This window comes from Neofelis nebulosa, chromosome 9, assembly GCF_028018385.1.
Source record: "Neofelis nebulosa isolate mNeoNeb1 chromosome 9, mNeoNeb1.pri, whole genome shotgun sequence".
Lineage (NCBI taxonomy): Eukaryota > Metazoa > Chordata > Mammalia > Carnivora > Felidae > Neofelis > Neofelis nebulosa.
The window spans coordinates 54,162,198-54,174,624 of record NC_080790.1 but is presented as its reverse complement, the minus strand read 5'-3'; the positions used below and the strand labels follow the sequence as shown (position 1 = coordinate 54,174,624).

At 41.2% G+C, this 12,427-nt stretch overlaps 1 protein-coding gene across 15 annotated transcripts in view; it reads right to left on the bottom strand.

Annotated features, from left to right (window-relative positions):
- Positions 1–1,428: 1,428 nt before the first annotated feature.
- The window catches only part of AAK1 (AP2 associated kinase 1), a 167,030-nt gene continuing 156,031 nt past the window's right edge, over positions 1,429–12,427 (bottom strand). For 12 of the 15 annotated variants that reach the window (XM_058683825.1, XM_058683830.1, XM_058683832.1 and 9 more), the window contains one exon: positions 1,429–2,665. In XM_058683825.1, the coding sequence (XP_058539808.1) occupies positions 1,536–2,665 (1,130 nt within the window). In that variant the 3' untranslated portion in view covers positions 1,429–1,535. Of the gene's footprint in view, positions 2,666–3,901; positions 11,688–12,427 lie in introns of those variants that run through there. The other 3 variants (XM_058683837.1, XM_058683838.1, XM_058683839.1) reach the window with 1 other exon arrangement.

Below are 12,427 nucleotides of genomic sequence, written 5' to 3'. Positions count from 1 at the left end.
CAGCTAACAGAGACATCACTAACATCTATTATTCCAAGTAACAGGAAGCTTTTGGGTTGAAACATGGCCCAGCAGCTCTTTCCATTAAATTGAACTTCCTCAGCAGAAATCTTCCCATGGAGACACGAATTTCACCTTAAGGCACTATAATAAAGGGTATGAAAACAGCCAGGAACGAGTCAGATCTTTCCAGAAATAGAAGACATTTCAAAACCACAAGTCAGTCACCTACCTGGCCTACTTCAACATCTAAAGAGGACAGAGAATTGAAAGGTTTTCATGGCTAGCTGATTCAGCTCTTTTCTTCCAAACTGACTTACATGTCTCAGATTTCTATTTCCTCAAGAGGCAGTGGAGAAAGAAAGCAAGGAATTGGAAAAAACAAATAAGGAAGCAAATCTAGTTTGTAGCCTAGTCTCATGATGAATTCCATAGTGACAGCATGGAGTGCTCACAGGTTTTTAAGTAGTTAATAAAATATTACTAACACCATATACCCCATGGTTAGAGCTGTAACAAGGTGCTCTTTTCTATCGTTCTGGGGGCGGGGAGAATTATAAAGATAATTAATTTTTCAAGACCATGTACAGGGAATTTGTTAATAGCAAATAGCACATTTTGGAGAAAGAAAAATCTATTCTAAAGCCTCAGTTGCAGCAGGATTTTCCTACACATTCCAATGAATTCAATTTTGCCACAAGAAAAGAACTAAATAAAAACAGGGCTCAGATCAATTAGGTCAGGAGACAAATGCCAGTAAATGAGTGATTGTGGAGGTAGGTATAGTATGACAGGATTTACCTAAAGGAAAAATGCTCCCTGTGCACACACACATGGCACACACATACCTGTGCACTCCTGGTGATTTAAAAAGCATGGGCATGGGAAGGCTCAACACTGTTAGACATGAGCACAGATATCTCATCTGTTTGCATTTCTATGTAGGAAAGAATCTGACACACGTTACACACCCACACTCCTGTGTGAGAGGCCAGCCTGGCTCGCACAGACTCAGAAACAGATCCAGAGAATCCTTGTAGAGTTGCTGGTTTTACAGGAATGATTAGTATCTGCAGGATCACACTTCCTTTTGATTTGCAGGATTTTTATCTTGCATTTCCTTCCAGAAATATGCCCTTTGCAAGAGCATTAAGTCAAGTCCTGAAGGGACTAATCTTGTGTCCTCCAATGAACATGACTCAGAACAGAAACTGCAGGAATAAACCTTGCAGTAACATGGCCCCTTTTGGTTTGGGGTGAAGTATTTCTGGATTCAAGCAGTTTTGGGGCAAACAAAGAAAGCAGAGTTCTGGGTGGAGTCCAGAAATCAATATAAACAAAAGAAATGAGCATAACTTAAAGGGGTTTCAGTTAAGTATCACTGCAACGGAGTTTGTTGAGCACACAAGTTCTGCTGATACGTGGAACTGAAAGATAATAATTGGTGTATTTCTTGAGATAGGCTCAGCTGGGAGTGATGTGGTAGGTACTGAGGGTGGGGTAAAGACAGACGCCTAAGGCTCAGGTTATCGCTCCTAAGGTTTCTGCTTGCCTGATTTTGAAGGAAAGGGTGCTAAAGCAAAAGGATCTGCAGGTGGCAGCTCCATAGTCCTGGAGGAAAGGGATGTGATGGAAACAGAGCCAGCTATCGACTGTTTGTTGGTCTGTGAAACAATTTTGTAGGCAGCAATGGGCTGGGCTTCTGGATTTGGCTCATCTTCTGGGCTATAGTGACGGGAATATTTGGATAAAGACTGAGGGCGGAATGGTTTGCCAGCCATGGAGCCTGAGACAGCTTCTTTCTGGGGCTGAGGTCCTTTGTTTCTGTCGTTAGGATGACCCCCAGGTTCCAGGGAGGATCCCCTGGGAGAGATGCTGTCTAGATGGTCTGCTGCTTGTACAGAATGGGAGGGGTGGTTAGACTGTTGGACAAAAGCAGCCATGGAATACTGAGCTCGGACGGGGGCATACGCTGCCCTCTCTAGGCCTGGGAGCAAAGGAACATCGTCAGTCTGGTTGAGGAGACTGGCCTGCACGGGCAACTCCTGGGAGGCGCTCTGGGCAACTGCTAATTCCTCCATGCTCTTCTTCTTGGTAAAAGGAGCTCTCAAGAACACGTCCGCCTCCTCCGGCTGGGAAGGAGCCACACTGCCCTTGGAGACAAATGGAGCTTTGGAGAAAATATCCATGTCATCAGTTGGAACCCTTGAGCTCCTGAAGGGAGCTGTGGCAAAAACATCTGGCTCCCCGAGACCATCAGTGGTCGGTTGTGTGAGGGCTTGGAACTGGTTCTTTCTTCCACCTTGGCCTGCTTTTGCTTGCTCAGTAGAGACTTCTGGCTGAGTGAATGGAATGGCTCCTCCCAGTTTCCCTTGCGGAGGCCTGCAGCTCTCATCCTCTTCTTCAGACTCCATGAGGAGAGGTCGGGACCCACTGCAGTCTAGCATGTCCCCCTCGAGATCAGTCCCTTCCTCTTCGCTGCTGTGGAATGAACTGTTGCTTGAAGGGCCATCTCGGGCCAAGTAGTCAGATTCTAAATTGTTCTGAGTTTTCATGCCAGTTACTCTGGAGGGGTCTGGATACAAGGGAAGGCCTTTAACACCCGCTGAGTCTTTAAAGTGCTCTACAGTTATTACAGGACAGGGATTGGGCTCTCTCTGGAGACCTAGAAAAGCACAAAATGCAGAATTAATGCACAGATCAGTCCAACTCTCCTTGGAACATTTAACGGTCAACCCGCGGCAGAAACATTGTGGGACCAAATAATAAAGGTTGAAAATGGAAAAGGAAAAACAGAAAAATAAAAGTCAGGCAAGGAAACTGCACACAAACTGGAACACAAGCAATCACTGTATCACATTTTGGAACATGATCGGCACAATGTACAGGAAAGGAGATGAAGATGTTAGGCACACAGACATTCAGCATAACTATGAGCTGCTCCTACTCGCGGGGCCAGACACGGACACCTGCTCTACCTGGCACTGGCTCACAATGGAATGAAAACAAACCCAGTCACTCATGTCCACATACACCATGGCAGTTCTGCATTATGTAGAAGTACTGTCTGGGGACAAATGCAATTCAGTATCTGACATGTGGTCATCTGCTCCATGCTGCCTGTATCTGAGGACAGATTCCTCCCAAACCACCCCCCTCCCCGCCCCCACCACCACCCTGGAAAAGCAGCAGAACACGGCTGCTTGATAAATACAAGATTTACATCATAAGCACTACTCAAAGAGCACAAGAGTGCCCCAAATACCAATACTGAAGGCACTTTCTAAGGGGAGGAGACATAGTCAAAATCATATTAAATAAATCACCTTCAGCTGGAATTGCTCTGGAATTTTGTTTTCAGTCTTCTAAGTTACCAAAGATCTCCTCTGCTTAAATGAATCTATGATAAAGTCCTTTAAGCAGAAGGAGTAAAATACAAGGATAATTACAGAAATATTTGCAAACTCTAATCTACCAGTCTTCTTCTATCTAGATAGAGGTGCCTCAGGGTGCTCTGGCTTTTAAAATCAAATAGACAATTATCAGAATGCAAGACAGCTTACCTTCCAAGAAATATTAGCAGGTTAGGAGTATGTCATTGGGCACATGTTAGCAAGAGGGCAGGAAAAAGGCATATGTAACTAAGCAAGAAGAATCCAGAGAAAGGGTGGTTGGGGGTAAAGATATCATTTCATCATGGGTTTCCCAACCCACCAGGCATTTGGTACAATGGTTTGGATTCTGTAGACGACTTGGAACCTCTGTACAGAGGTAATTCCATCATCCCCTCCCCACATTACCCTCTCCCCTTCCAGGCAAATCATTAGCTAGTAGAAACTTCTGCTAACAATTATCCCCTGCTAAGGTTTCTGCTTGAATTAAGCACACAGAACACAGCAGAAGCGGCATCAAAATCAGTTTATTGGGAAACCAGTCACTTAGAGGCATTACATTGTATGCAAAGAGATGTAGAGAGAGATCGGAACATTTTAGAAGATACGGTACAAAAATACTCGTTTCTCGGAATTCTATTAACTTTTTAGCAGTGCTTCTTTTTAAACAGCTCTGACCTTAAATATCGTTTTCAGAAAGAAAAAAAAAGGTGGGTGCCCCCCTCATTTTCTAAGAGTTCAAATGCATTCAGTGAATTCCTGATTAGAATCTTTAAGTAAAATTCTGTACTGGTGCCAAATGGCTTTCTGAGTAGTGTTTGAAGAATATGATTTTGAAGAGGATAAGTTTTTTCTTTGAGCGACAGCTTTAGTATGTGTACCCACATGGTGACTTGAAAGCATTAGTCGGCTGACAGGAAGTAAACGGAACACCTTCTTTCTTGCATGGTCAAGCTAATAATGGCATCATAGCCATCAATAATGAAAACTGAACAGTTTGACAGGAGTTGGTGTTTTGGGGAAATTTAAATTGAATTCCGTCAGATCAGTTTGTGTGTAGAGAAGGCGAAAAAGCAGCTACCTATAGAACCAGGGGCACTTCGGATGCCTGCGGTCTTAGATTACATTTCAAGAACTATCAGGTACCAAGTAGAGATGCCCACATCCAGAGCTGGACAGGATGGAAGAACATGCTTAACCTTTCTAGATTACTTAAAAAGTGGGTTCTTGGTCGGCTGGAAACCTGGCACACTAGCATATTCTAGGATTTTGATGGCAATAGGAAAACTACACTTAAAACTTCAAGAACTTTTAAAAATTCACAAGCGCAGTCACAAAACCCCTATAACATTGAGTTTGCAGGGAAAACTTACTTCCTGTTCTTCAAAACAAGGCCAGATCCATTTCTGTTTTTCAGCATTCTTCTGCCTTCTAGGGTTGGAAAACTAATTTAAAGGATTTTCCTGAGAAGGCCAAGTCTCTGAACCTCTTCATTCTTTTTAGAGAAGGTGTGGTGTGACTACAGCAGAGAGCAACTACCCTTTGCAGCTCTCCAAGCCGGGCATTCTGGAGACCAAAGAATGCCGGTGGGTTTGGGGATGCACAGATATCCATGCTCTCTCAGCGCAAGAAACAAAATGGTCAAGAGAAGGAGAGGTTCTAAATAACTGTGAGCAGAAGATGGACATTAAGTCTTGTTGGCAGTTACAGGTTCTTTCTGGAATGTGAGTATGTTCTAGTACGGTAGGGAAAGCACACGTTTTCAAGGTGAACAGTCCTTGTAGATGAGGATGGCCTTGCACAATTAGGAAAACATGTTCGCAGAAGTCTGGCTACTAGCAATGAAGGAATTGCACTAATTTAACCTCATGTCTTGGCCCCGTTCCTCTGGTAACCAACCACGCATAGCAGATGCCCTATGACCACAGAGCTCAATGAAGTTAGCCCGTTGTCCCTGAGGGGCGGAGGGCTTAAATCCAGGACATGGTCCTACAGTCTGCACAAGGGTCTTTCATATCATAAAGCCTAAAGTAGGGCATTTTGTTCTCATTCCCTCAAACTGTGTTACGTCCCTTTTCATTGTGGTTTTGTGCGTTAAATTAAGCAAGAAGGCAAGACACGCTTCTTTTTCTTGCTCTCATGTAGGGCTGCGTGCAAAGTTAAGGTTAAGCACACTTTTTGAAACTTCTTTCAGGGATAATGCCATTTTAGTCTATTTTGAGGCTCCAAATTGTATAGATTTCCCTAAGAGTTCATATGCTTGACAGAGTAGGAAAGAAGTCCCCAAAAGTATCTGATGACTTAGCAACTCTCCTAACTGCCTATTAACTTCCAAAGCAACCATCAGTGTTGAGTGATTGGGGGTATGTTTACCCTCGGAATTTTATCTGATGGACATAGTGAGAGGGTCATCAGAGTGCTTTCAAAAAAATCAAAATCTGAAGACTTAAATTTTAGGCTGGATACTCTTTAGTGCAATATATCATGCACAATCCAGAATTTTTCTTTCCTCCATACTACAAACTGAAATAACAGGTACAGGGAGTATCAAAGACATAATTCTTGCTAAAAACGGAAAAATGAAGACTTGGGGAGTACTGAGAAACCTTCTCATACATTTAGCAAATAGCAAAATATCCCTTCATAAGAACGCCAGAAATGCAGCACCAATTGAAAGTCACACTCTTGGAGCCAAATCAGGGAATCAAGAGGTGTACATCAAATTAATAATTTCCACGACCTTTTAGCTTCGATAATAAAATTAAGGGTTCTACCATATGTTGTGCAGTGGCATTAAGACCCATGACTGGGGAATAGGGATTTGACGGGAGCCAGCATGGGCCAGTGATGCCGTGCCTCTCAAGCCAGTGGAGCAATTAAATGAGATTTCTCCCTGGGCATAAAACTGCTGTGGCCAACATAAAATGTTTAATTAAACTGGCCTGGGTATATTAAAGATTAAATTAGAGGAGGATAGCTGCAAATCTGTGCTCCGTTTTCAAACCCGCATCTCGTCATATCAAATGCAGGCTCACGAGGGTTTTATTCTCCCTGACTCCATGGTAGCCATGACTCATTAAAATGTCCTCAGCAGGTGTCCGCACTTCCCTTGTGCACAGCTACTTACTGCCACTCAACAATGGGTTTAAATCCTTCGTGCAAAAGTAGGCTTTCAGATTAGGAAAACAGCAGCTATTTTAAGTTATTTACATCTGTGAACATCAGGCTCCTGGTTGAACAGATAAGTCTTTATTCCCCTGTATGTTTACATAATAAATTGTTTACAGACTTTTTTTTATACAATATTTGCGTAGCAGTGTTTAAATTTCATATTTTTACTGTACAAGGTAGCTTCGTGTACCTGTTTGCTTTGTCTTCTTAGGGAGGACATGATAAAGACCTGTGGTAAATATACAACCATGTGATAAGGGGGGGGAGGTGCAATAGGGTAGAGCAGAATACTCACAGGAAGAAGAGTAAGGTCAGGATACTACCATCAAAGTGGGAACCAAGGAAGTGTCTTCCATTCAAGCAACTACCACCATTTGGCAACTCTGCATAAGTTAGCATTACCCAAAGAAACTCCTTCCTCCACCTTGGCGAAAGGAAACCCGGGATAAACAAAGTAGTATCTTGTTACAGATTATTTGAAATGGAGGCCATCTGGGATTCATTTTGACTCAAGAAACCCAAGTACATCCAACTTCAGGAACATGACTAGGGTGGAAAATGAAAAGACTAACTTTGTGTTGGTAAAATTATAGTCTCTAGAGAGGAATAAAAGACAGTTTTATATTATCTGGAGTGTTTCAGTAAAGATTTCATTTTAAATATCCCTCTGCTAGTATCTCTGTTCTGCCTGGCAGCCTCTAATTCACTTAATTCAGTACTTTGGCCAATCCTATCATTTTTGTCCCCAAACTAAGTTAGTGGCTACACGAGCCTGGTAATCTTACAGTCACAGAAAGTTAAAGACTCCTGGAAATTTAGACAAACATCATCATGGGAGACTTTACTTTGGCCCAAGATACCTATAGTGTGCATTTATTCAGGTGAACTCAGATCCCTCCATACTTCTGGGCTAAGGTCAACCCAGAAGGTCCTCCCCTTCCCATACAATTGCTGTAGGCAGACTGTTCCTGACTTGGGGAAAACTGTGTTAGTTCAAATCAAAATGATCAATTACCTGTCAGCAGAGCAGGAAAAGAGTATTCTAAACAAAACTAATTATTTCATCTTGAGAAAATTTTTCTTGAGTTTGTTTCCCTGTAATTATTAGCAATCCAAGTTCTATAATTCTACTTCAGAAAGAGCCAAGTCCAGTATCAAATGACACTGAACAAAGTGACAACCTCTTTCGGAGGTATTTTAAAATCCACATCTTTCCATTTTCTAAACTACTAAAGACAGGTGAAATTATGGAAGTTCCCTTAGTCAGAGGATCAAGGAAATTAAGAATGATAGTTGTCGCTTTCCATTATAAGCTGCTCTCTGGGAATTTTCTGTGGATTATTCCTTTTACTGTCTTTAATAGTAACCACATTTCATCTGAGGTGGGTGGGTGATTTTGTTAAATGTTACCCTAAACCAGGAGTCATGGAAAAAGATCAAGAAAGAGATGCTTCCAGATGCTGAAAGCAATACTAATTAGATAATAATTCAACTGATTTTCCTATACCTTATTACCTTCCTTGATGGTATTTCTAAAGAGAGGAGTTTCAAAATAACTTAAATGATGGCAGCATCATTAGAGTGAGTATTAGCTTCCCAAGTAAAACCAGATGCCTTTGAATGGAACAACACTCAATTAGCTGTCAAAATTCTGGTATGTCTGCTAAAGAAGTCATTAATTATGATCAGAGTTAGAAGTGTCTATTTAAACCTTATCTCCTCCGAGTCCCGTGTTTTTAGAAACACTGGGGCCTGAATTTGGTGATCTAGTTATTTGAATGCTTTAAAGAAAAAAAAAAAAAAAACGCCAACAATTTGTTATGTGTTCTGGTATAGTTACTACTCTTACACAGTTGGATTAAAGCAAATCAGAAACATATGCTTATAGTATCTGCCCATTTTTAAGTGTCAGATCACTGATTTTATGTTTTAAAAGAATTGAAATCTTCTGACACTGTTTTGTTGGAATAGGTAGGGGTGTGTGAGTAATATTAAAAAAAAGAATCTATGTCCCAAACTGTCCAGTAATGCAGGCTTCTATTCAGTTAACCAAGAAAGAGCAACCCAAGTTAGTAAAAAGTCCATTATAATTCTCTAAAATGTAAATACTGCTACAGTAACAGTAAGAACTACAGAAGGTAACTGAAGAACATCCGGATTATACAAATCCTTCATAGTCCTTCCAAAGCATAATAGTATGTACGTAGAAGTCTAGAATTCCATACGCTTAAAGACCATCTAGTCCAAACTCATCATTGTATAAAAAAGGAACAATAGCTCCAGAAGTGAAGAGCCTGCTGAAGGCTGCTTGGCCAGTGACCGGAAAAGGTCAGGGAGAGATCCCAGGTGACCTGGCCTGTCCTGCCCAGGCCTCTTCAGCTGGCCCGGCCTCAGGTTCCATGTGAAATGAAGTGGATGGACTAGAGACTGGTCTCTCCCATCCCTCTTGTGGAGTTCGTATGTCTACCAGTTATCAGCATACCTCACTCATATCAAATAAACCCTTTTAGCTTAGGGATGAAGCTATAAACTAAGGGAGGTCCCATTTGCTGAGTCACTCACATGGATACCTTAGCAGAAAAACAGTTCTTCTCTTTGAGGCCCCATTCCTAAAGAACAAACCCAAGATGATTTCATGTCATTATCTCCCTCAGACTTCCTCCAGTCTCTGGCTGCTAGTCTGTTCATTTTCATTAACAGTCTCCATTAAGCTTTATTGAGCCAGATGACTAGATAATATATCTCAATGTGATTACGGGTAATACATGAAAGGAACAATTTACAGATACCTAATTTCTAAACTGTACTCTTCATGGTTTCAATTAAATGGAGAAACTAGATATTTCATTATATTTCTAACATGTATATGTATGAAAAAAATCAAATTGGAAAACATAGGCATAAAACATTGTTCTTATTTAAAAATAAACATTTCCTTCATTAGATTATACATTCTTTCTATGTCCAGGAAAAAGAATACAGTTTTGATCTTCAGTAATATTCCTGTCCACAAAGGTGCAAACCGAGTCCCATTTTCACTGCTATCCAATCATGGAGAGCTCTTCAAGGATATCTTTTTTTTTTTTTTTTATCTTCAGCAGGAAGGTGGTGCCTCCCTCAATTTTGGAAATTATCCATTATCCTAATAGAGGGCTTTACTTAGCTCATCTAGTTTCAGCTGGCACAGGAGGTATTTAAAGTCAGGAGGAAGACTGAAAGATTCAGACTTTTCCTCCGCTGCCTTTCAAAGGCTGCTCTCACATTTCTGGGGTCAAAGCTTGACCTCCAAAGTGCAGTGTTTTGCAGGCTGTTGTTGCTGCTCAACTCCCTCCCCCACCCCACCCCCCCACCACCACTAAAGTGCAAACGTGAGGAAGGAGAAACAAAAGTACTAGATAGAGAAACAGGCAAGTGGGCTTGGAATTTTATTTGTACAAATCTGATCAACTAAGAGTTTCCCTTCTGATCATGGAAAACGGCACTCGAGGAAGAGAACCACAGTGGGTTGCTCTGTGCCCACCTCTTTTTCAAAAGGGCAATTTTATAAAATTGCTTTCTATGTAAGGAAAAAAAGATACACTTCAATGAGTAAGTACATATACAGAGGGTGACCATGAGGCATGTTGTCATGTCAGTGCAGGGTCCTTTATTTATTTTATGAACAATATTCTAAGGTTAGTGAGGAACTACGCTTTGTTTTGTTTTTTAATCTAGGAAGCCAAGGAAAACCAACTGAACATATTTCATTGGCTGCATCCTTCAGTTCCAACATCAGAGAGAAAGAAAGGTAAGTAGCCAGAGTCAAATTGTGCCCAGCTTGTAGGCACACTTATTTCTGATTATCTGAAAATAAACAACATGCTTATTCTACAAAGACAGAGGACCTGCTGAAAGCTTAAAGCAACACACAAGTCTACTCAAAATGATTCCATATGTTACACTGTAGGATTGCTGTGTAGTTATACAAGGGAAAGAGGTCAAAACCCTGTACAGACACCTGATATCAGACTTGAAACGCCAAGTGGAAACAGAACTATTCAGCGTCTTCATTTATACACAATTTACAATATTTGATTCAAAATAAAAATCACAAGAAAAATACATCTGTTTCTGCTACAATTCCTTCCCCTCCCCCATCCACCCCCCAGTGAAAAGTCTTCTAATAAAAGGTATCATATTACCACCATTGTCTTGTTTTGGTCTAATTCTGAGATCCCGGCTTGGGACAGTTAACATGAAAAGGAATGGCAATACTTGGGTTTTATATAATGTACACATTTTATCCAAGGATCTCAAGTACTTGCAGTCACGTCTCCAGATCTGAGAAATCACGGTTCAATGGAAGCCAGAATGCTGGATGAATGCTGGGCAGGTTGCATGGGGTGTAAAATCCCTTGGCTAAGTCTATGATCAAACAAGGTCAAAGCTGGTTGGCTAGAGCTGGGCTCAATTTCTCTTTTCAAACATATCCCATCCGTCAGTCAGTTTTACCCTCTCTTAAATCACACACTCATCTCCAGGCTACTGCCTAGAGTTAAGACCAACTGAAGAAGCCATGTCCTCATGATAATGCAGCAGCGTAAAAAGCAAAAACAGAGAAACACATTCATCAGCATCTGGCCAAAGGAGACAGGGGTTGGGAGGACTGGCGTGGGAGGCCATTCCTAGCAAGAATGAGACAAAGGTGTCAATTCAGTAGTTTCAGTTACAGTTAAGCTTTTGATGGAGTTGATTCCAGCAGAGGTGAAGCTCATGGCATCTAGCGCTTGATTTAAGATAATGCTATTGAAGAGGGGTAATGAGAAAACACAGCAAACTAACAGGGAGGAACTGGCCAAGGAATATCTGGAGGGCCAAAGTGATTTTCTTTCCTTATCATTTCTACAGGAGAAGGCAAGGGGTAGGAGATAAGGGCTGGAGGGCCCCTTATTAGCAGATTTTTTAAAAAATCATTTTTCTTATAACTCCGTAATGAAAATGTATATTACGGTATGAAGGTTACAGAACTGCATCTGCTACTGGGTCACGGCTACAGGTCTATGAGCTGATCCACCAGCAGTAAAGACCTGGCTAGGTTGGGAAGACTGGACTCAGAGCTCCCACTGCTGTTTCTAGAGTGCCCACCTGGAAGTGGAGAAATAGGAGTTCAGTACAAAACACAGAGGGTTAAGGTTTAGATGTGCAGAGCAAGCAAAGGAGAAACAAAACAAAACCCTAGAGAAGCAACAATTTACATCTGCAAACTCTTACGTGTTGATTTTTAAACATATGAGTCTGATATGCACCACCTCCCACCAGAACTTCAGGCACTGTGTGCACACCATACCACAGGCAGAACACCTTGCAGAGAGGATCCTGTTTTCAAATGCCTATACATTTTGCCTGAGAACTGCTGGCTGTACACTAACTTCCTCATGATATCGACTCATCTCCCTGATAAAGTAAAAATCAACAGCTGTTGCTTTGGGGAAAAATCTGTTATTAAGACCACTGTGATAGAAACATGCTTTAAGAAATATAGAGATGGTCCCATGGTAATTCAGTGTCTCATGGCACATTCAAATGGTTATAATCCATCAAAGAGGAAAAAAGATGCTCCACAAATGTCCAAAAGATACAAATGATATCAAAGCACCATGCTTAATCTCTTTGGGAAGAATATTTATCATAGGTTATTCAAATCGTGCTAAAAAATGTTCAGTGCTTTTTTTTTTTAATATATGTATATATGACTTCAGGTTTCTACTGACTAAAGGTCACTTTATTTTTGGCTTGATACTTTGTAAAACCGGGTTTTAGTCAAAGAGTTAAATACTTTTCTTCTCTCTGAATAAACACCACAGTGACGTTTTAAGATAACTACA